Source organism: Ylistrum balloti, unplaced genomic scaffold (genome assembly GCF_031769215.1).
Source record: "Ylistrum balloti isolate Yb309-2 unplaced genomic scaffold, AGI_CSIRO_Ybal_v1 Utg370594, whole genome shotgun sequence".
NCBI lineage: Eukaryota > Metazoa > Mollusca > Bivalvia > Pectinida > Pectinidae > Ylistrum > Ylistrum balloti.
This window is the reverse complement of record NW_026782368.1, coordinates 135,485-159,926: the sequence shown is the minus strand read 5'-3', so window position 1 is coordinate 159,926 and position 24,442 is coordinate 135,485. Positions and strand designations below refer to the sequence as shown.

Genomic DNA, 24,442 nt, shown 5'->3' with positions numbered 1-24,442 from the left:
CTATGAGATAACAACACCTTAAAATAAGTATATTTACTTTAAATGATTTGAAGCTCTTGAAGATTGTACAACAGATACATAAGTGAATAGCACCTTTTAATACAGATTTAGAATTAGATACAGTAGAGCCAAACAATGAATCACAGCTGTTTCGTCCTTCTTGGACTCGTCAGTTATGCTGAAGGCCTAAACTTTGAAGCCTACGAGGCGACTGAGGAATTCCAATGTGATCTAAAGAAAAGTCAAAATCTAGACTTGGAGGTGCCCCAGCCCCATGATTTTAATAAATTTCGTAATTTTCATGTGTCAGATAATTTTAAGACAACGTAAAGTAAATGTGTATATTCTGGACCGTGCCACTATTCGAATGAATTAAGACGTGGTGTGCAGGTTAGGATAAACCTCGAGGACTTAAGAGTCCACAAGCAGTGTCTACCAACGGCTATCTAGAAAAATGTACATTAGACACGCAAGTGAATAGCACCTTTTAATGCAAATTTAGAGTTAGATACCAAACAATGAATTAAACTGTATCATACAGATGTTTCGCCCTTTTAGGACTCGTCAGTGATGCTAATGGCCTTAATTTTGAAGCCTAGGATGCGACTGAGGAAAATCCAATGTGATCGAAAGAAAAGTTAAAATGTAGACAGGGAGGTCCATTAGACATGCACCTTCCCGTCTCGATTTTGATGCAATATCAGAGGCATGATAATTCAGAAGTACACTTTAATAAACCACCGAGCCCGTTCCGCCGTACCAATACAGGTCTCTCAGAAGTTTGTATGGATATGTTTGTACCAATTATATGGTTTGATGATATACCAGTCATGTTTCCTTTGATATGACAGTATGTAACTCTGACTTGAACAGATAAGATCAATATGCCTTAAGTAATATCAGTTCAAATCTCAATAAAAATGGGATTTCCTATTTTTATTCTATTTTTCTATTTTTTTATTTACACAGTCCTCATTTGGACATGTAATATCGATAAAGCAGAAGACGCTCCCCCTTGTAGAATAATTGTTTCTATTTTTTCGTTTTTAAAGCGTCTCCGTGTGTAGTAAGAGGCAAAATATAAATAAATAAATATGGCGAAATACGGGGAGAATAATACAAAGTGTACTGGAAGGGTAAACGTCTTGTACTTCATGAACAGCACACAGCATGTGTATCTTAGTCAATACAAATAAGTAGCGTCATTGGTGGCGCGTTCCCATAGAAAACCAGGATGACACCAGAAAGTCATACAGATGAGCATCGAAAAACCCAGCACATCGCGTAACCAAATAGAATATTCCCCAATGTGATAATCATATTTCAGTCATAAGACTAATCCATCGTCATTAACATGCATCTCTCGAAACCCGGTGTCTTAATTTTATCTCACAATGAAATACAAGAGTTTTCATGACGTTGATCACACACGTTTTCTGTGGTATTCATCAATCTGCATCTGCTGCATCTGCAAACTCCAACCATGGGTTGTTAGTCTATCCATCTTCTATTCATATCCGAATTTGTGATATTTGGAACATTAAACATCCAAAATAATTTATGCAATTTTTTCTAATCATTAACTGGTCGTTTATAATAATAAATGCTAATTGATGAAGACAAACTTGTCACGTATGTTCAGTTTAGCTTATTATTTGGTATGTAACTACACCTCACCTCCCTGTCCTGCTGAACATATTTATCATATAGTTTGTAAATACACCTCACCTCCCTGTCTTGGTAAAAATACTTGTTATATAGTTTGTAAATACACCTTACCTCCTTGTCCTGGTAAAAATACTAATTCATTACCTGAGATTATTTTATATACAGGTAAATGTGAAATGTCGGTCCTGTCCTAGTGCAATGAACTTATTAGTTCTAAACGCGTGTTAAGTCCAGCATAAGTATTTCTGTACAGAGATAAGCACATAAGCAGATGCAGTCAGGTGAGAAGTTCCCAACATCATAACCGACCAGACAGGGATTTTTTTTTATAAAAAGAAATATTTCCATTTCGGAGCCAACACACGTTTGGCCATTGTTTGAAACGAGAGATAAAGATATCAAAGGATATTTCAACTAGTAAATCAAAATTAAAAAAAAAACGAACCAATTGAAATACATGAACACTATATTTTATGGGAATATCTCATCAAATATTCAACCCAACATATATCTTCAACTTCATTCAAAGAATCAACACTTGATGTATTGTTTATAAATAAATAAGAAAATATGGAAAATTTATTCATATGAATAAAAAGAATAAACAAGAGAGAAATTTTCTATCATAAATTAAAAGGATAATCATCTTGTTCTGATTTAAAATCACGTAAATTCCACAAAATAGGACAAAAAATGGATAACGCTGTTCCCATCATAGCCAGCATGTAGCTCCATCCCATACTGCACTGTCCAGCATTGTATACTTCCGCTCTAGGTCCGCAGTAATAATGAAAGAAAGGTGAGTTCATCCCTAAGGGGTAGGTCAATAATGCTGATGTCAGTATGAGAACTGCAATAGAAAAGAGAAAAAAAATCATATGATATATGTTAAATTATTTTTAAATGATAGGAGAAGGAAAAAAATACAAATATGAAAATATCTAGTGGAAATTGTATAGATGACGAAGGCTGACGAGAAAACGAATTAGAATGATTCATTTGGAAGAAGTAATCTTGAAGGACAAAAACGTTTTAAAAGGTTCATGATCATCTGCCTACTGAAGACTCAGGAGATATTTAAAGTGTATTACCCAACATTTATTTATGTAGGGATAGTTCGCCATCAGCAATAAAACACTAGTACGCTTGATGTACATCGTAATAAAGAATACCCAATTTCGAGGAAAACAACCCACGGTTAGATAATTCATTGTCAAAGTGTAATCCCTGGAGAGAATTATATTCACAATTAATGCAGGTTTCAGGCGCTAGTTCTGTAAAATATGGCGGAAATTACTGAGATGGTGATAAAAACACTACCCTAAGGTCTTGGTGTACAGCAAATTAAAGGTCAAAGATATCATTATAAATGGCAACGCCGTCTACCTCGTATCAACGCTTTTTAATTCTATTGTATATGGAGATTCCATCGCCGGATAACACACTTATGGCCAGGAAACTTAGCAATATCTCTTTTTAAATTTCTAACCGAGCTAGTTAAATTGATAATCTGGCAATATTCCCAACAGTGAAATACCGATACAAACACGGCTAACAGGTCTGATGTCAAAGAGTTCAGTAACGTGTCATTACTTCCTAATGAGGTTATGTCATCATTTGAAACAAATACAAACGAAAACGTGCAGATGATAATTTACCTCTTAAATCCTTAGTAAAGCCATTAATTTGTTCACAATTTGTTTTTTATTTAAAAAAAATATAAAAACAGTCATAATCACTACTGATTTTTATATCCTTGTCATAATATTCCAAACTCAGACGTAAATGATTTGTTCCCGTTATTGTCAAAAACAGACAGAAAGTGTCACCCATTTATAAAACAAAGGTACTCCGTCAATTGATACTGGTAACCTTACATATTATGGACAATGAACATATCAGTCACATAGATCTAAGTATATGTATATGATCATCTGCTTCATGCCGTAACCTGTATGTCACGTTTTAATTCATTCGAAATGTACCGAAGTTCGTATCAGAAATATGAAATTTACAAATTCATTGAATTATATGGGCTTGTGAACCTTCCCATCTAGATTGTGATGTCTTTTGACCATTTTGAATTTCCAATCGACTCTCAGTTTAAACATCTAGTCCCTTAGCAGCACTGACAAAACGCTTGTATGATGCAGTTTAATTCAACGTTTGGCTCTACCCTATCTTATCTAAATTTGCATTAAATGATGCTGTTAATTTGTTTTTACAACGTTTTCTGTAATCACAACAACAATAAACATTCTCCGTGGCCGTCTTGAACAAATCATATCGTTTGAATAACATATGTATAAAGAATATTCATGGAAACATTGTCTAAGTCTCTAAGAGGACTTATACAGAGCTTTTCAGCCTGTACTGGTAGTGTTAATTTCATACAATTATGTTTCTATTGTAACGTCACAAGGTATACGGTGTGTTCATCCTTCGTGATTTAAACTATATTGGGTAGTAACAACCAGGATTAAGATTACAAAACATATGCCCATTGATGTGCATATAGATTTGTATTAAAAGGTGCTATTCACACGTGTCTTTTGTATAATCTATATATAGCCATCCATTTCTCTGATTAATAAAGAATAGTAAGATGTGACTTTCATATACATACCAATCGATTTGTGTATATTTAGTGGTACGATCCATATGTTTGTCATGTAAGGTCCCCCCTCTGGGTGTTTGGTTTACTTCACACGTCATGTAAGTGTAGTCAATAAAGTGTTGTAGATGTGATTTATTTCAGTCCTTTTATACAAACTGTGTATAAGGTGACTGCTCCAGGAATGGAGATGGAATTGTCTCCAGTCTCAGAAGGATGGCAAATGTCAGGTCGCACAGTAAACACAATAGTTTCTTGGAACATCACATTTTCCATTAACATAGACTGGTCCAGGACCGCGGATTGGAAGATTAACTGACCAATGGGTTGAGAAATCAGAATAAGGAATATTAAACCAATTTGGAAACTATTACACGAGAATGGTTTGGGGAATGAGAATAATGAATATGAAATGATAATATGGGCATGGAATCTATTAAAAGGAAGAGGAAGTAAGAAGTTGAAATGGGATGAAGAGTATGATGGAAATAATTGATAAAGAGAAAGAGTGAGTACTGGAAAGAGCTGAAGGTAGGATGTTGTTGCTACGTGTAGGTAGAGGTAGGGATTCCTTGGTAGTAGATTAGGGACGGGAGACCTGGGAATGGTGGAAGATAGGGTGGGCCTAGAAGTTGGTGGTAGATAGGGGACAGGAGACTTTGAAATAGTTGAAGGTAGGGCGGACCTGGAAGTTGTTGGTAGATAAGGGACATTAGACCTTGAAATGGTTGAAAGTAGGGCGAATCTTGAAGTTGTTGGTAGTTAGGGGACAGGAGACCTTGAGATGGTGGAAAGTAGGGCGGACCTGGAAGTTGTTGGTAGATAAGGACAGGAGACCAGAAAATGATGGAAGCTAGGTCGTACCAAGTGCGCGGAGGACGAGAGATCTAGAAATGGTGGAAGGATGATTGAGATGGATCATGAAAGAATAGAAGAAAGATTATGACGATTCTGTGAACTTACTCTACTCAGACAATCGTGCTGAAACGGACACCCATCGAGAAATACTGCTTGAAAGACAAGTGCGACATAGCTTTTTAACTTTATTCATACAGCCAGCGATATTAATCTGCCACTTTACTAAGTCTCAAGTTTAATTACAGTGGAATTAGTTTGGCGTCATTTCCTACAGAGCTTTGTAATAGTATACAAAAATGATAAAAATGTTGATGAATAAAAATAGTCTGTGTTCATGTGTGATTTCTCTAAATATTTCAATTACATGCAGAAGTACATGCACAAATTAAAACGAAAATGAGCTGCCTCACCGGGGGTTTGTTTTATCAGATTCCACAAAAAGCTGTATATATATATATATATATAGTATTAATAAACAATGAATAGAATCACGTTTTATTGTTCTCATAGTGTATAAAATTCGTGATAAACAATTTCACATATATTGGCCTTTGTATTGATAATAATACAATTAGAAACATTATATTGTACTGGTAAGTTAACATAAGGATAGGCACATGGTCTTAGTTATTGTCTATAGATTTCTGAATGGAACATTAGAGACATGAATTAAGAACTAACATTCAAAATTGTATTATTATTGGTTTTGCTATGATATTAACTAAAAGCAAGAAAACATGTTTGATGGTTGTAACATTATAAGTATTAATACCAATAAACACTAGCAAAGCTTCTACCGCAAAGATTAGTATCGTACTATCTGTGTGACGTAAATTTTATTTGCACTGCATGATAGGACATACATGTACCATGATGAAATTTGCATCGATAAAAACATTTAAAAACCATTGTTAACTAAATGTCGATGGAATCTTAATTGGGGATGATTTCCAGCTTTATCGTGTATATCACAACGACTTACTAAATACTGGGATTTGCTGTAGTGGTGCAGAGCACAGAGATAAATAGTTAGATTGTACAGTTAAATATAGCAGCAGTGATTATACGCTATATATCAAATAAGATTTTTGAAAAGACAACAATTAATTTCAAGCAAATGCCAATTGAAATAATAATTTATCCAACTTATCTCAGATGATTTAAGAAGTTGCATTAACAATGAAGTATGTTTAGAATAACTTCTTTGAAATGTGCCTCGTCAGAAGAAAGTCAAACAAAATCAGGGAAGATGTGTTCTGCTGAAGTAAAAGTGACGTAATCGGATATAGCAATTAGGTTACTTCTGTCGACATGTTCCCTCCCAACAAACTTTTATCATCCTCTTTACCTCACCCAAAAAATCCCCAAAGATCCCTGGCGCGGACAGACGCACATCCTAAAAACACAATTCCTGTTATTATGATATCTTAAGGGGAATGCACTTCCGGTGCCAAATTGAGACATCGTGTCGTTCTGTAATTAGGCTAAGCAAAACATTCGTGCTTTATGTTTGGTCTAGGTATTCACAGTGTTCTGTAAAAGAAACGCTGTGTACTTAGGTCTTATTTAAAGTATTAATTATAACCAACTATTACAAAAAAAAAAAAAAAAAAAAAAACGAAAAAATAAAACGAAAACGGATTTCTTTTTTCAAAATGAACATTTTACCCATTCAAATTATGTAGCTGTTAGTTTCAAATCTGTGTTCAAATTTGTCTCCTGGGGTCCGTATGTATGGAGACATTTTAGATATTATAGCATTTAAAAAAATAAATGTTATAATCAAACCGTTTGATTAAGAAAACAGTAGTGAATTATCTACTAAGGGATGTAACTAAATATCGCTAGCCAGAAGGATTCAACAAATACTTGACAAGTATTGGCCGTCATGGCCACGTGTGTGTGTACAGTCTGCCAGCGGCAATTGAAGTATAAAAATTAAGGCTTATGGTTTATGAGTGTGGGATACTCACATTGACTTTTTTCATTACTGAATTATTACGTACACAAACATTCAACATTCCTGGCGATTACACACAAGCTGAGAACGAGACAGCCAGCCTGCTTCTGCAAGGATGATGTGTTGAAACGCCTTAGCGTGATACTCGCTTTTACCTCTCATGTATACTCCACACAGGACGTGGATCAAATCTGATTTAAAAACACATTTATTACTACGCGTATAAGCTTATGACGGTATGGTTTTTACTTGTAAAGGTGCAAACAGAATACTTTTTAAGAAAAAAATGGACATCCTAATCTTACATGATCCAGACATAAACGTTATGTTAGTATAAAAAGGCTTTAAAATTTTGCAATTAACCTCATGTAACGGTTAAGTATCAACGCCACGCTGTTTACAGGATACATATCTGTCATAGTTCCAATTCTATTAAATGTTAATGTTAACCCATTTATCGAGACTAGTGGAAATACAATGTACCATGATGCCCCCCCCCCCCCCCCCCCCCCCCCCCACACAAGTACTCCGGCTTCCTCCTGGATTAATACAACTTGTGTAGTAATGATTGTAAAAAGAATAAAGTTCATAATAGTAAAATTCAAAACATAAGAACTGCCTTTACCGTAAAAACAATAGCAACGTGGGCGTCATGGATACCGGAAATATCTGTTATAGAGAAAAAGACTTCAAAATGTTATCGACATTTAATTTCATTCAATTGCTTTGTTCATTTGTTTATTAATTACAAACTGTTCTTCCGGAATTAATACTGAAAATGTTCCAATATGATATTCTTGAATTACCTGTTTTGCCTTTTCTTACGTTCTGTCTCTTTCTGGTATAATATATATTGATTTTCTTACAATTTTGGACGAGTTAAGTGTACAGTAAGATAACATTTTACGGTAGTTTCCTTTTATTTTGCCAGCTGAATTATACGGCGTTTGTCTGGACTTAACAGTATGTTTTCAAAAATAGCAACTTCCGGCGAGCAGTATCGTAAATGGTGACACGTATGTGATAAAGAATCACTTCCGTAATTGTCAGATTCTGCAGTTGACATTTCCTTTCGTCTGTGAACCACTCCAATCTTGTCTCGAGGGAAGACCGTACGTGACACTGTTACAAACATTATAAGTAGAATAGGTCATGTAAATCGGATTTTGGGAAACCGAGTACATTAGAAATTCAATCATTGCGATGCGATCATCTAAAGTTCCAAGGCGCTAGTGTGAGGTTTTTTACGTAAGAAGGGATCTTGCTTAGTATAATGAAACATTAATATCATATATCCTGTTATAAAAGTGTGTGTTAACGTATTAAATATATATAACAACAAACACTTGGTACTAAAACGGTAACCTCATGTCATCTTGTAATCAAATTGTCAGTTTTATAATCTAGTTAATTCTAACCTTTTCTCCATTTAAAAATGAAATGGACATGGAAATTACTTAGACAAAGTACATTAAAACTGTAACTTTAGAAATAGACTGAAGCTGACCCTAGGTTGATGAGTGCAAGCTTAACCCCTGGCGAGCAACTTGAATTGGAGCTTGATCGTTTTGTTCTGGTTACAAAGCTACAAAGTATATCAAAGAAGAAACACTTCACATGTTCACGGATCAAAGCAATATTCTGTCTTTTTGTTGGTAGGAATCGGTACACGTCATAATAGGTATAACAGATATTATCATGATATATATGGAAACAAATATTGAGAAATTGAGAGGGACTACGTGGGCAAAGGAGGGGGATGTTGAGTCATTCACTCCAAATTATCGGATTATAACTACCAAACAACATGGGAAATTGGACATCTACATTAACAGCTTCTCCTTCAACCGGATTTTGTAGAGAAATATATATACACACAGAAGATTACTTGGTAGATGAGTTTGACACGAAAACAGTATCATTGTGGACAGTTATGTTTTCTGTCGACTTCCGATGTCCATAGTCATTGCCTGCTGAACAAGTTCGACACGAAAACTGCACCAATGCAGACAAGCCGGTCTTTCCTCAACTACCGACGTCAGCATAATATATATATATATATATTTACAACATTTATTTACAACAATTGCGAAACAAGTTATGTCAACTTATACTAATCACTCTTGTTGGCCCGGATGTAAGCGCGCGAGGGGCCTTATTGTGGGAATCGAACCCGGTCGGCTAGATGAAAAGCAAGTGCGTTACCACTGCGCCACCCGACCATCCATCAACATTGACAAAGGTACCGAGCATGATATACACCCTCGCGTGTTTGAATCTGGTATTCAAAATACTCATCATTGTCATCCACGTAAATATTTATCAAATGAGCATTTCAATCCTTGATATGATACACGACGGAATCTATAACACAAAACGAGGCGTCAGACGCTGAGTATGTAGGCTTCTATGCAGCACTATAGTATTCATCTTAATGCAGTTTACAAGGCCAAGACTACTACTTTTTCTCATCAAAATTGTTAAATTAATAGTATTACTACATATAAAACTGAGGGGTGACCTTTTCACAGCTTCCTTTACTCGTAATTTAAATGTTATTTCTAGGTTTTATTGAAACGATACAAGCATCTTGTAATTGATACAAATTTTACACAATAAATTGTCACTTAAGACTTAAAGGTCGCGGTATTTACCTGTAATTAACGGTGTTTCATTATATGACACGCGGGAAGGTCTTGTTAAATTGATACAAAGTAATTACTTCTAAGTGTTTCCATGGTAACACGGATGTCATACATACCGGAATGACGTCCACAATTTATCCAGTGACATATCAACCGCATTAAAAGCAAAAATTAAGGTGTCGAAGGGCGTCAACATTTTCTGTTTTTTTTTTAATCTTCCCTGTGTATTTAGATGTTCGTATACTTAATTAGACAGCTAATGTAGCTCGATCTGTATGAGTTATTTGATGTTTTCTATTTCTGTCATTGTGGATTCATTGATATTGGAAACGTGTTCTTCATAAAATAAATCTGACCTAGGCTCATAAGCATTTATTACTGCAAGGCTTATTTGATGTTTGTGTTGGTATACCTGTACAAATAGATTAAATATACAACAGTGTTAATACACACAGACAAAACACACAACAGTGTCAATACACATAGACAAAACACACAACTGTTTCAATATATGGACAAAACATACAACACTGACAATACACATAGACAAAACATACAACACTGACAATACACATAGACAAAACACACAACACTGACAATACATATAGACAAACTATACAACACTGATAATACACATAGACAAAATACACAACTGTTTCAATATATGGACAAAACATACAACAGTATCAATACACATAGACAAAATACACAACACTGACAATACACATATACAAAACACACAACACAGACAATACACAAAGACAAAACACACAACACTGACAATACACAAAAACAAAACACACAACACTGACAATACACATAGACAAACTATACAACACTGACAATACATGTAGACAAACTATACAACACTGACAATACACATAGACAAAACACACAACTGTTTCAATATATGGACAAAACATACAACAGTATCTCTACACATTGACAAAACACACAACACTGACAATACTCACAAAAAAACACACAACACTGACAATATACATAGACAAAACACACAACACTGACAATACACATAGACAAAACACACAACACTGACAATACATATAGACAAACTATACAACATTGACAATACACAAAGACAAAACACACAACACTGACAATACACATAGACAAAACACACAACACAGACAATACACAAAGACAAAACACACAACACTGACAATACACATAGACAAAACACACAACACTGTCAATACACATAGACAAAATACACAACACTGACAATACACAAAGACAAAACACACAACACTGACAATACACACAGACAAAACACACAACACTGACAATACACATAGACAAAACACACAACACAGACAATACACATAGACAAAACACACAACTGTTTCAATATATGGACAAAACATACAACAGTATCGCTACACATTGCCAAAACACACAACACTGACAATACTCACAGACAAAACACACAACACTGACAATATACATAGACAAAACACACAACACTGACAATACACATAGACAAAACACACAACACTGACATAACACAAAGACAAAACACACAACACTGACATTACACAAGACAAAACACACAACACTGACAATACACATAGACAAAGCACACAACACTGACAATACACACAGACAAAACACACAACACTGACAATACACATAGACAAAACACACAACACAGACAATACACATAGACAAAACACACAACTGTTTCAATATATGGACAAAACATACAACAGTATCGCTACACATTGACAAAACACACAACACTGACAATACTCACAGACAAAACACACAACACTGACAATATACATAGACAAAACACACAACACTGACAATACACATAGACAAAACACACAACACTGACATAACGCAAAGACAAAACACACAACACTGACATTACACAAAGACAAAACACACAACACTGACAATACACATAGACAAAGCACACAACACTGACAATACACACAGACAAAACACACAACACTGACAATACACATAGACAAAACACACAACACAGACAATACACATAGACAAAACACACAACTGTTTCAATATATGGACAAAACATACAACAGTATCGCTACACATTGACAAAACACACAACACTGACAATACTCACAGACAAAACACACAACACTGACAATATACATAGACAAAACACACAACACAGACAATACACATAGACAAAACACACAACTGTTTCAATATATGGACAAAACATACAACAGTATCGCTACACATTGACAAAACACACAACACTGACAATACTCACAGACAAAACACACAACACTGACAATATACATAGACAAAACACACAACACTGACAATACACATAGACAAAACACACAACACTGACATAACGCAAAGACAAAACACACAACACTGACAATACACATAGACAAAACACACAACAGTGTCGTCGATACTCATCGGTAAAACATACCTCAATGTCAGTATAGCAGTATAACACATATGAACAACCATATAAAGACTTTAAGTATGTGTAAACATAATCTAGGGGAGTATTTATCAGGTTTTAATTACGTGTGCCTAGTTAACCGTCTACTCGAAATTGTCGGTCGATTCACCTCCCGTAAATAATGTCGATTTCAAATAAACTTCCACAAACGAAACTGACAAAACATGAAGAATTGTGATTGATCAATTTTCAACATCATCCTCCCTTTTCTTCATCATTGTTATTCCATTTATATCATTCCTAATGTAATCATTCTAGTTTAATTTCCAAAAGAATGTGAAGCTGGGACAGATAGGAAAATGCAGATTGATGCTCCCAGCACCCAAGGGGACTGGTATTATACGGGTCGCTTCATCATTTACCCTTTAATAGGAGACCACATACGGGTTACCGTGTCCCTTAAAGGGCTTCAAACTATCAAAATTGAACTGTTACTTGTCGATTTAGCATAGAATGCATTTATCATTTCTATCAAATCCGCATTAAACCTGGTTATTTAATTAGTTTGCCCACTAGGAATTTTATCGAAGAACACTGTCGGAAATAGTTGCGGAAGGAAGCCTGACAAACTCGTAAACGGATCCAGGACTAAGGATAAAAATTTTGCTGTTTAAGTTGACCCAGCTTTTAACCTTATATTATTCTGTAATACTTTCTGAAAAAAAAATCCTCGAATCTTTGGTTAAAGTGTAATATAAGCTTAATTCGTTTATGCGAAACAAGTTTTCTGGAAACTCTTCCAACTCTGTATGTACATCCACGGCGGTTGGGCGTCTCTGTTACGGCTCATCACAAAAGACTAGTGATAACAATGTCTTGCTTTCTGACAGAAAAAAAACTATTTAGACTCACTTCATCGTAAACAACGAACTAAACATAGTAAAGTAATATAAATACGAACCTATAAAAAGATCTCGCACGCGTCTTCGTATGACGTCAAATGTGACAGGAATTAAGGTATAACAACATGTCTTTGTATATTATTGGTTTTCATGTAATTCAATATTTACTGTTTTATATACATTATTCGGGACTTTAGTCATAAACTCTCTTTACTGTTCAATGGATTTCTGTAAATACGAAAACGAACAATAATGACAGACAGAATGATTTAAGGAACGGAATAAAGGCATCTCTTCTATAAACAAACCGGTGATAATATCAGGGATGTCATTTTATCCTTCGTCGTATTGGATCGATGATAAAGAGGCCGGTCAGTTGAAACACGTGTTCCGGTCGTGTACAATATCATATCTAATTGGGTATGTAATACAGTGGTACAAAGTTGTAAGCTTAAATCTGATTTTATTTATTTTTCTATATTTAAAAATCGATTTCTCAATTGATACACCTGACTGGAACTTGATTGGACAAAACAACAGTGCCACAAAATTCCGAATATTACCTCTTTCGGCTTTTCATTTTTACAAAACGTCATTTGGAAGCGATGAACACGTGTATATGTGCTTACACGAGATATAACATGAAGTATAGAGTACATTAATTTTGTATATGAACTGACGTGACATTTACAAAATATGCACAAAATCTCTCATTAGTGGGGTTTCTTACGTCTTTATATGCTGATAATGTCATGTTTGTAAAATAAAACAGGACGCCGTTAATGCCAGATGGATGTGATTTCCGATAACTCCGTGTCGTTTGATCGCAAGACTGCTAAACTTCAAGGAATGGCCTTCTAACCTTTATGTGCATATGTTAAAGTTGAAATCAATAGTAAAAACAAACACTTTAACTCTAAAGAAAACGGCACACTTGTGTTTTTGTTTAAAGGTAGAAATCGTAAATTACTTCAAGTATAATGTCATTTCAGCTTGAATGTGCTTGCTAAGAATATAATCTCTTGTCGGTCTGTGTGGCTAGCTGTAGGTTTATACGACTCGTACGTTCCGAAGAATGAAAACATTACGGCAAAATCTGCTACATGATTTAGTGTAAAACAGCACGTGCGTACCTTATCACTGTGCATGCAACTTACTGGTACGGAATTCTAGTTTGGAACTTGAATCTTATCATAATTGGTAGCGAAGAGCAACGAAGGAACTAAAACATATATCGGTATCATATTAGTGGATATCAGAAATATTTGATACAAACCACTGCTCCAGATGTTCTGTAAGTGTATAAAGGGATATCACAACATCATTACATATAGGTGGTGGGGTAGACTTGTTGTCATTGGCTGTGATTTTGTTTCCATAGCACATGTAGCGTTTAACGTTATCAGAGGAAACCAATTAATACGTTTTTATTGGCGTAAAGAGAATCTCATGCGAAATATTCCGCTGTAGCAGAGGAATCAAGCATCCTTCCCTAATACAGGGTCCGTGTGTAGATTTAAACAAAATTGCGTTTATAATGAAAACTGTTCAGATATAACATAAACTTGACGATAAGATCCCGACATCATTTAACTGTAAATCTTCCAACACTACACCACGGTAGTTTTGGTTTCTAGGCGCTATTTGACACGCAGTGATCTATCGTTAATTACTTTCTAAATAGAGATGTATAGACTCCATATAGAAACGAAAATCAGAAAAAACTATGACATATTTTGAATTTGTGCTATAAAACATTGGAGATATTTATCTTTTTTCAATTTTCTTTTCGATTGCTACGTGTGGAATACTTTAATGGTTTGAGACGGACTTTCTTAGCATAGTATTTAGATAACATGTTTATGTTCACTGGAAACTGTGATATTTTTTCTTGATATTATTGTTACACACGAGATAAAATTTAGAAACATAATGAAATGACGAATTTGTGTTTAAGTGGCCTGTTAATATATTGGTACTGTATAATATGTTAATACAATGTTGTACGTACATGTCACACTCCAATAGATAGAACTGAATTAAATAATTACTATTAGAACTGTTTTGTCACCAATAGGTGCCACTGGAAGTAATAGAAGTTTAGCCGTACTGTTAAGTAGGTCAGCGTGGACGTTTTGAGAACATCTTGACGTGACGTATGTACATGAACGAGTCAACTTACAATCAATCAATCTGTAATGTAGACATTTCCTACAATCGATATTTCCTCACGAATGGGAATTTGGATTTCAATTAAACAAAACATAATGTATACATTTATATAGACACCAGAACAGGTTTTAGGCCATTTTGTTTACTGGACTAAATAGATAAACTTTCATGTGGAGGGATCGGTTGAATATATATATCTCTTTCATTGCTAACGGTGTATCATCTATCTTCATCTACACGCTAAACCTTGCTTGGACTTATCCTATTCTACCCTCACTTTTGATTGATTAGCTATCGGCAGTACAAGCACTGGGATACATTTAACATTTGCTCTGTCCGACATCTAGAATAACGTTCCTAAAGTTTACCGAGAGCATTGCTATTATTTCCGAGATTTAATATAACTTGTACATAAAAGGCACTACTGCTAGCTGCGATCCTTAAATAGAACGGTAGTATAGAGGTAGAATGGTGTTATAGAGATTCTCTAAAATAGAGGTTTGGACCATAACTTTGTCCGGAGACCTAAATATCGATTTCCATTGGATCTTGTTATAGAGGGTAAACGTTTGACGAAAAAGGATGTACAACGTCATGCTAGGCCGTCGGAGTCAATTTAATTTTATATAAATATCATTATTGTTATCCTCCAAGGTCAAATTTTCGCCGTAAGATTATAAAGTAAATAATTAATATAATTCTTAATTCTAATGACGAAGAAATGACATGGCTAAAACTTGAAACACTGTTTTGGACAGCCACTGATGCATGAAGAAACAATCCCGGTGTTTAAGGTAATCACGTTTAAGATAAACGTTATTATTCAAGCGGATCAATTAAATGAAAATAACTTTGATATTTATTGAGATTATGGAAAAAATGTATTAGAAAGATAAAATTTAGAAAATAGGAAACAACATAAGCTGAAGACATATATTACCTGCGGATGTCTGTAAATACGTCATTGTATTAGACAACTTCTGAAGCCATCGAATCGTCAAGAACATTGTCGCCATTCCCATAACAAGACTGGCTAGCAAAATGGCACATCCAGTTGAAAATAGTAAAAACGTAGCTTGCCAAGCTCCTGAAGGAATGTTGACGACACTGAGATGACCACCGTAAAAAGAACACATCTGCTTTGTTAACTGACCGTTCACATCACCGAAGTCGCCTCCTTTACAGTACACGTAAACTCCGAAGGAATGAATGCCGTCCGGATGTATAATCCAAAAGGGCTGAAGCAGACTGAAAGCACAAGTTGCGGCTACCAGCGCCGTTATTAAGATCCATATGTAGGACACGAAAGATATCATCGTTCAGCATTTCTATTCTCACAATTTCAAAATGGAAAATCTTTTGTAGTAAGCTTAGTTTCCAATATTCATAAAGCTATTTTCATTGCTATACTCATTGCCATGGCAACAAATAAATAAAAATTCGGCTTTCATATATGTCGTAATTCTTTTTCATTCCATGATTAAATATCGTTTTGTGGTATTTTTACCATAACTCGGGAGTATGAAACAAAACTACCTATTAAAAAACTTAAAAAATTCCAGGAAGAGTTCAGATCACAACAATATTGAACAATTTACTTCAAATTGAACTTTACACTTACAAATAATACAGCTGAGAGGACAATCTAACGACGAAATATCCAGAGAATAATTCCCCGTCTCTATATATAGAAAATCCAAATCGTTATCCTCCAATCACAGTCGACAAATCACAATGACCATTCCGCTCTTGACCAATGTCCAGCAATGAATCCAGTTATTCTTATTAGGCGTCGTAAAAATGTTTCTGATTGTCGCAGTGATGCGTGAAATCTGTTAAATCGAGCGTGTTTAGTAAGCGAGAGTAATCGGAACTAACACCGCCTTCCGGATCCAAATATTACATTAACCAATTGTTATTTTAAGCAAACAGTTCGGCAAGTCCACATCTACAGTTGTCAACTTCAGCGATACACTGTCATTAACTCGTACAAAACAGCGATGTAACAATTGGTTCACAGATTTCTGAGATGAAAACTAAAATTATCTTCAGTTTCACCAACACACAACGTGCTTAGCAATGTCAGTTTCAATTAATACTGCTTTCATTCATTGAGTGCTGTTTACTCAATGCTCCTCAAAGTTATAAAAAAACTTCACAGGAGATGTCAAACAATAAAATCACAGCTGTTTGTTTTCATTTCGTTCCTGTTGGAAGCACGCGCCTAACAATTGTGCTGAGTCTTGTGTACTAAAACGAAACTATTAATAATTAATGAAAAATGCAATATCCCTTAAAGTATGGAAAACTGACCTATTTCCAGATTAATTGAGTTCCTCCGGTTTTCGCAGTATGTTTACTGTCCAGTTTAGAGCTGTACCGATTCGTACTATCTAAAATGATTAGCTTGCCTTTACATACAGACAATTCGATATCGCTATCAGAGCAATCACAATTCTCAAGTGGACATTGTCCAGTTGCCGGTCAGTGCAGCCAAATGCTCAAATTGATAGGTCCGAATTGAATCGCCAATCTCCAAATTATCAGCAGTCATCTCAGAGAATTCGATACAATACGAGAAACCTATTACAGCTATCACCATTCCCTGTTGGATATTACCCTTACGCTGGTCATTTTGGCCGAACTATCTCTTGACCTGTGTCCGGAGTAATCTTATATCCTAAATTGACTTTCCCTGTTCGTATCAGTAGCTATTCGCCATCGTACAAGCTGCCGAACTATCTAGATGATAGATGTTACTCACTTCTTTGAAGTTACGTTTATCCCAGTTACATAAAAATATTAACTCGAGACTGGAACCTGTTGTCGACTCCTTCAGCACCCTCAATACATACAACATATAAATACATATCTAGGAATGCATCCCGCAGTTCAGTTCCACGAGGTACGTGCCTACAGCGCGTTATCACTGGAAACGGCATCGAATGAAATGGAAGTAAAATATGTCATCTTGAAAACACACACGATATGGAAATAATTAATGTTAGGAACTCCCACTTATAGTGTCCGATATCCGCCAATATTTGCAAAACAATACTGTTCGTGGCAAGGAGATGTAGTGTTTCTGTGATTGAATCGATTGTCCATATACACATAGGAGTTTTTTTTTAGATAAACCAATTAACTGTTGCTATACTTATAGTTCAGTGTATCACTTCCTTCTCTAAAATCAATTTTGATCCATCACTTGTCAAGCTATTACAGTTCAGTTCTGGAGTTGTTCATTTTTGATATCGTCACCATTCTGTATACATATCAACATTGTTGACGCACATCGGAAGTTCGACCAATTAAAATTTAATTTCATATTCAATTTTCCAACAGTATAAGATTAGGTCAATAAAATCGAATACAATTAGCGGAATAGCTTCACACTATGAAGATATATCTGAAACAGTAAGGCAGGCGACGTCTCGTTTTCCTGTAGGCGGTATCGCAGTGATCCTTGTATTAACTAGTAATGTCGTGTACTCTCTGATCACACGGATGATAAACGCAGCCTCCCGCGTATCGCACGGTTGCAGCGGCTGCGCTCACACTTCAGGGCGAGTTGGTTTTAATGTACTTTTATAGCTTTGGGCGAGTTGACTTCGTACAGTGAACATTGGATATTAACCTACCGATACATGCGTTACTTTGATTTGTCTTTAATAAGAAAAATATCTATTACACAATCGGCTTGTTATTTAGTAAATTCGCCCATGTATTACTTTCCCTCATATCACCAGTGTAATATATCCTGGAGCGTAGCGTTTTGCATTTGTTGCGCCAAACAGAAATCGATTGTGATGTCATAACTGGACAATGATATTACGTCATGAATTTAAAAATGACTTAACAAAATAAATGGCTGCCTCCATTTTGTTTTATCCTCGATAATTCTGCTTTACTATTTGCCAAACTGTACCTTTTCTGAGTTATGTGATGAAAATATCTTGATTTGTTTTGATTTCATGAAATTTTATGAAACTTGTCTCAACATTTCAATTTTTTCTTTTTCAAGGCCTCCAAAAAAAATAAAAAAAAAACTTTCTAATAAACGTTTCATAAAATGACAGGAGAATGAAAACACATTTCAGATCCTATATAAGCAATACGATGTTTTATGGGGTTAGTGGTTAGTTTAAGCCAGTTCGGATTTTTTTTCATGTATTTGATCTGTGATATGGTGTCGATCTTTATTATTGTACAACACCTATCTGAATCACAGCCATTTTGTTTAACAATGTCGGTTTATTGTTAAATGGGAATAGACATATACATTTTATATATAATCTAGTGTCTACAACAATACACACAAGGATATCGTCGCTCAAACCGAATATGTTTCTGTTTTGTTTTCTTGTTTTACCTCTCTAACTACACACCGTCACAATAAAAACATACGTAAAGGACATTATTGGTTAATAGAGAAAGAGAATGTGTTGTTAGACATATCACTTGTCATGGACAACAATGAAACCTGAAAGCTGCTCAATTAACATCACAACTCAAACAAGAGGTATAGTAGCTGTGGAATGTATTTTTATTGACCAGTTTTGGTTTCCGACCTGATGTCTCATGTAAAAAACACTTTCATAGCGTTCGGAAATGAAAAAGAAAAAAAAAGAAAAAAAAAAGAAAAAAACCCTGATATACTTTATACTAAAGTTGGTGAGAAAAACTCATCTCAATTTAGTTAAAGTAAATGATAAATGAGAGGAAAACAGTTCTTAAATGTAATAATCCTACTTGACTGCAGTTAAAACCTGGGCCGAGATGGTTATTTCGATGCACTAATTACAGTTAAAACCTAGGCCGATATGGTTATTGTGATACACTAATTACAGTTAAAACCTAGGCCGAGATGGTTATTTTGATTCACTTATTACAGTTAAAACCTAGGCCGAGATGGTTTCTGTGATACACTAATTACAGTTAAAACCTAGGCTGAGATGGTTTCTGTGATACACTAATTACAGTTAAAACCTAGGCCGAGATGGTTATTTTGATTCACTTATTACAGTTAAAGCATAGGCCGAGATGGTTATTGTGATACACTAATTACAGTTAAAACCTAGGCCGTGATGGTTATTGTGATACACTAATTACAGTTAAAACCTAGGCCGAGATGGTTATTGTGATACACTAATTACAGTTAACACATAGGCCGAGATGGTTATTGTGATACACTAATTACAGTTAAAACCTAGGCCGAGATGGTTATTGTGATACACTAATTACAGTTAAAACCTAGACCGATATGGTTATTGTGATACACTAATTACAGTTAAAACCTAGGCCGAGATGGTTTCTGTGATACAATTATTACAGTTAAAACATAGGCCGAGATGGTTATTGTGATACACTAATTACAGTTAAAACCTAGGCCGAGATGGTTTCTGTGATACAATTATTACAGTTAAAACCTAGGCCGAGATGGTTATTGTGATACACTAATTACAGTTAAAACCTAGGCCGAGATGGTTATTGTGATACAGTAATTACAGTTAAAACCTAGGCCGAGATGGTTATTGTGATACACTAATTACAGTTAAAACCTAGGCCGAGATGGTTTCTGTGATACACTAATTACAGTTAAAACCTAGGCCGAGATGGTTATTGTGATACAGTAATTACAGTTAAAACCTAGGCCGAGATGGTTATTGTGATACACTAATTACAGTTAAAACCTAGGCCGAGATGGTTTCTGTGATACAATTATTACAGTTAAAACCTAGGCCGAGATGGTTTCTGTGATACACTAATTACAGTTAAAACCTAGGCCGAGATGGTTATTGTGATACACTAATTACAGTTAAAACCTAGGCCGAGATGGTTTCTGTGATACAATTATTACAGTTAAAACCTAGGCCGAGATGGTTATTGTGATACACTAATTACAGTTAAAACCTAGGCCGAGATGGTTATTGTGATACACTAATTACAGTTAAAACCTAGGCCGAGATGGTTATTGTGATACACTAATTACAGTTAAAACCTAGGCCGAGATGGTTAATGTGATACAATTATTACAGTTAAAACCTAGGCCGAGATGGTTATTGTGATACAGTAATTACAGTTAAAACCTAGGCCGAGATGGTTATTGTGATACACTAATTACAGTTAAAACCTAGGCCGAGATGGTTATTGTGATACACTAATTACAGTTAAAACCTAGGCCGAGATGGTTTCTGTGATACAATTATTACAGTTAAAACCTAGGCCGAGATGGTTATGATGATACACTAATTACAGTTAAAACCTAGGCCGAGATGGTTTCTGTGATACAATTATTACAGTTAAAACCTAGGCCGAGATGGTTTCTGTGATACACTAATTACAGTTAAAACCTAGGCCGAGATCCCAGATGGTTATTGTGATACACTAATTACAGTTAAAACCTAGGCCGAGATGGTTATTGTGATACAATGATTACAGTTAAAACCTAGGCCGAGATGGTTATTGTGATACACTAATTACAGTTAAAACCTAGGCCGAGATGGTTATGGTGATACACTAATTACAGTTAAAACCTAGGCCGAGATTGTTATTGTGATACACTAATTACAGTTAAAACCTAGGCCGAGATGGTTATGGTGATACACTAATTACAGTTAAAACCTAGGCCGAGATTGTTATTGTGATACACTAATTACAGTTAAAACCTAGGCCGAGATGGTTATTGTGATACACTAATTACAGTTAAAACCTAGGCCGCGATGATTGTTGTTATACACTAATTACAGTTAAAACCTAGGCCGAGATGGTTATTGTGATACACTAATTACAGTTAAAACCTAGGCCGAGATTGTTATTGTGATACACTAATTACAGTTAAAACCTAGGCCGAGATGGTTATTGCAATGCACTAATTACAGTTAAAACCTAGGCCGATATGGTTATTGTGATACACTAATTACAGTTAAAACCTAGGCCGAGATGGTTATGATGATACACTAATTACAGTTAAAACCTAGGCCGAGATGGTTTCTGTGATACAATTATTACAGTTAAAACCTAGGCCGAGATGGTTATTGTGATACACTAATTACAGTTAAAACCTAGGCCGAGATCCCAGATGGTTATTGTGATACACTAATTACAGTTAAAACCTAGGCCGAGATGGTTATTGTGATACAATGATTACAGTTAAAACCTAGGCCGAGATGGTTATTGTGATACACTAATTACAGTTAAAACCTAGGCCGAGATGGTTATGGTGATACACTAATTACAGTTAAAACCTAGGCCGAGATGGTTTCTGTGATACAATTATTACAGTTAAAACCTAGGCCGAGATGGTTTCTGTGATACAATTATTACAGTTAAAACCTAGGCCGAGATGGTTATTGTGATACAGTAATTACAGTTAAAACCTAGGCCGAGATGGTTATTGTGATACACTAATTACAGTTAAAACCTAGGCCGAGATGGTTTCTGTGATACAATTATTACAGTTAAAACCTAGGCCGAGATGGTTTCTGTGATACACTAATTACAGTTAAAACCTAGGCCGAGATGGTTATTGTGATACACTAATTACAGTTAAAACCTAGGCCGAGATGGTTATTGTGATACACTAATTACAGTTAAAACCTAGGCCGAGATTGTTATTGTGATACACTAATTACAGTTAAAACCTAGGCCGAGATGGTTATTGTGATACACTAATTACAGTTAAAACCTAGGCCGAGATGGTTATTGCAATGCACTAATTACAGTTAAAACCTAGACCGATATGGTTATTGTGATACACTAATTACAGTTAAAACCTAGGCCGAGATGGTTATTGTGATACACTAATTACAGTTAAAACCTAGGCCGAGATGGTTATTGTTATACACTAATTACAGTTAAAACATAGGCCGAGATGATTGTTGTTATACACTAATTACAGTTAAAACCTAGGCCGAGATGGTTATTGTGATACACTAATTACAGTTAAAACCTAGACCGATATGGTTATTGTGATACACTAATTACAGTTAAAACCTAGGCCGAGATGGTTATTGTGATACACTAATTACAGTTAAAACCTAGGCCGAGATGGAGTGATAGTCCCCGATATGTATTGACATTACAACAAACAAGCACAATAGGTCAGACAAATGTATCAAAGGCAACAAAGTGGAATTTTCTGTCATTATATCTCTAATAACAACAATTTGCTAAAAATACGATCTTTTCTTAATACAGTACATATGTTTTATTGTTGTTTCGCTGCACGAATGTTAGCTCGTGAAATTCACGGAACAAAAATATCAGCTATATAATTGGACCAATGACGTCATGAGACTGGTTGCGCCCAGTGGTATTAGTGTTTATCAAAATAAAAGTGCAGAGAGAGTAAGGTAAACATATATTAACGGTACATTAGCTTGATGAATAGTTACAGCAAAAAATGCGAGGAACATCTAGTTAAATAACTCAGGTTTAAGATCCATTCCAATGTCATATTTCTAGATATGGATAGAGGCATATCTTGAATTCATCTTTGAACGTAATGGAAATACCAGCGAAGTTGACAAAGGGTTTATATTCTTATCGTTTAACCCATTGTTTTAATAGCTTATTTGCGTCTTAGAACGTATCTGCTACACATTTAGTGTATCTCAGTATATCTGTCGTTAATGCACAACTAATATCCATGCACGTGAGCACGCGATGACTTTACCAAGGGGATCCCGAAGGAGCTCGAATCTCCCGCATTATATGAAGATCCTGAGCGAAGGTTCAATACAAGCAGATAAAGGCCTCGCATGGGAACCTATCATTGCTGATCAGAGCACCAGAATCTGACGTTCCTGCCAGTATCATGTTCTAATTAACCATCTTGGAGTCTCTAAATTAGCGAGACCAATGCATCGGTTACTGGATATTCCGATCTCTACTGATACGACGTGGACAATGAAATAATGAAGCTACCATGCAAATCGCGTCTTGAAAATCACGGGCCTTTCGGTACGGTAGAATGTAGTCCGTCAAAATCAGTCAGCATCAGTTGTACTAGTGTAATTCAGGGAGTGATCGTATTCAAAGATGGCGTTTCATTAGGATAACACTATAGAGCTGGGATTGGTTCACTTTACGTTATATGAAATACTGCGGCGTTAGATTTGCACTTTTTCACCGAATTGAATGTAATGAATATAATTAATAAAAATGAGTGGTAAATTATGGCCTGTATTTCATTATTTCAGCTGCATT

General features: G+C 35.3%; 1 protein-coding gene across 1 annotated transcript; it reads right to left on the bottom strand.

Annotated features, from left to right (window-relative positions):
- Positions 1–2,291: 2,291 nt before the first annotated feature.
- Positions 2,292–16,567, bottom strand: LOC132556863 (LHFPL tetraspan subfamily member 7 protein-like). The gene is made up of 2 exons (XM_060221304.1): positions 16,173–16,567; positions 2,292–2,518 (listed from the first exon to the last, which is right to left on the bottom strand). Exons 1-2 carry the CDS (start codon positions 16,546–16,548, stop codon positions 2,292–2,294), a joined length of 603 nt encoding a protein of 200 aa, XP_060077287.1. The 5' UTR covers positions 16,549–16,567.
- Positions 16,568–24,442: the final 7,875 nt, after the last annotated feature.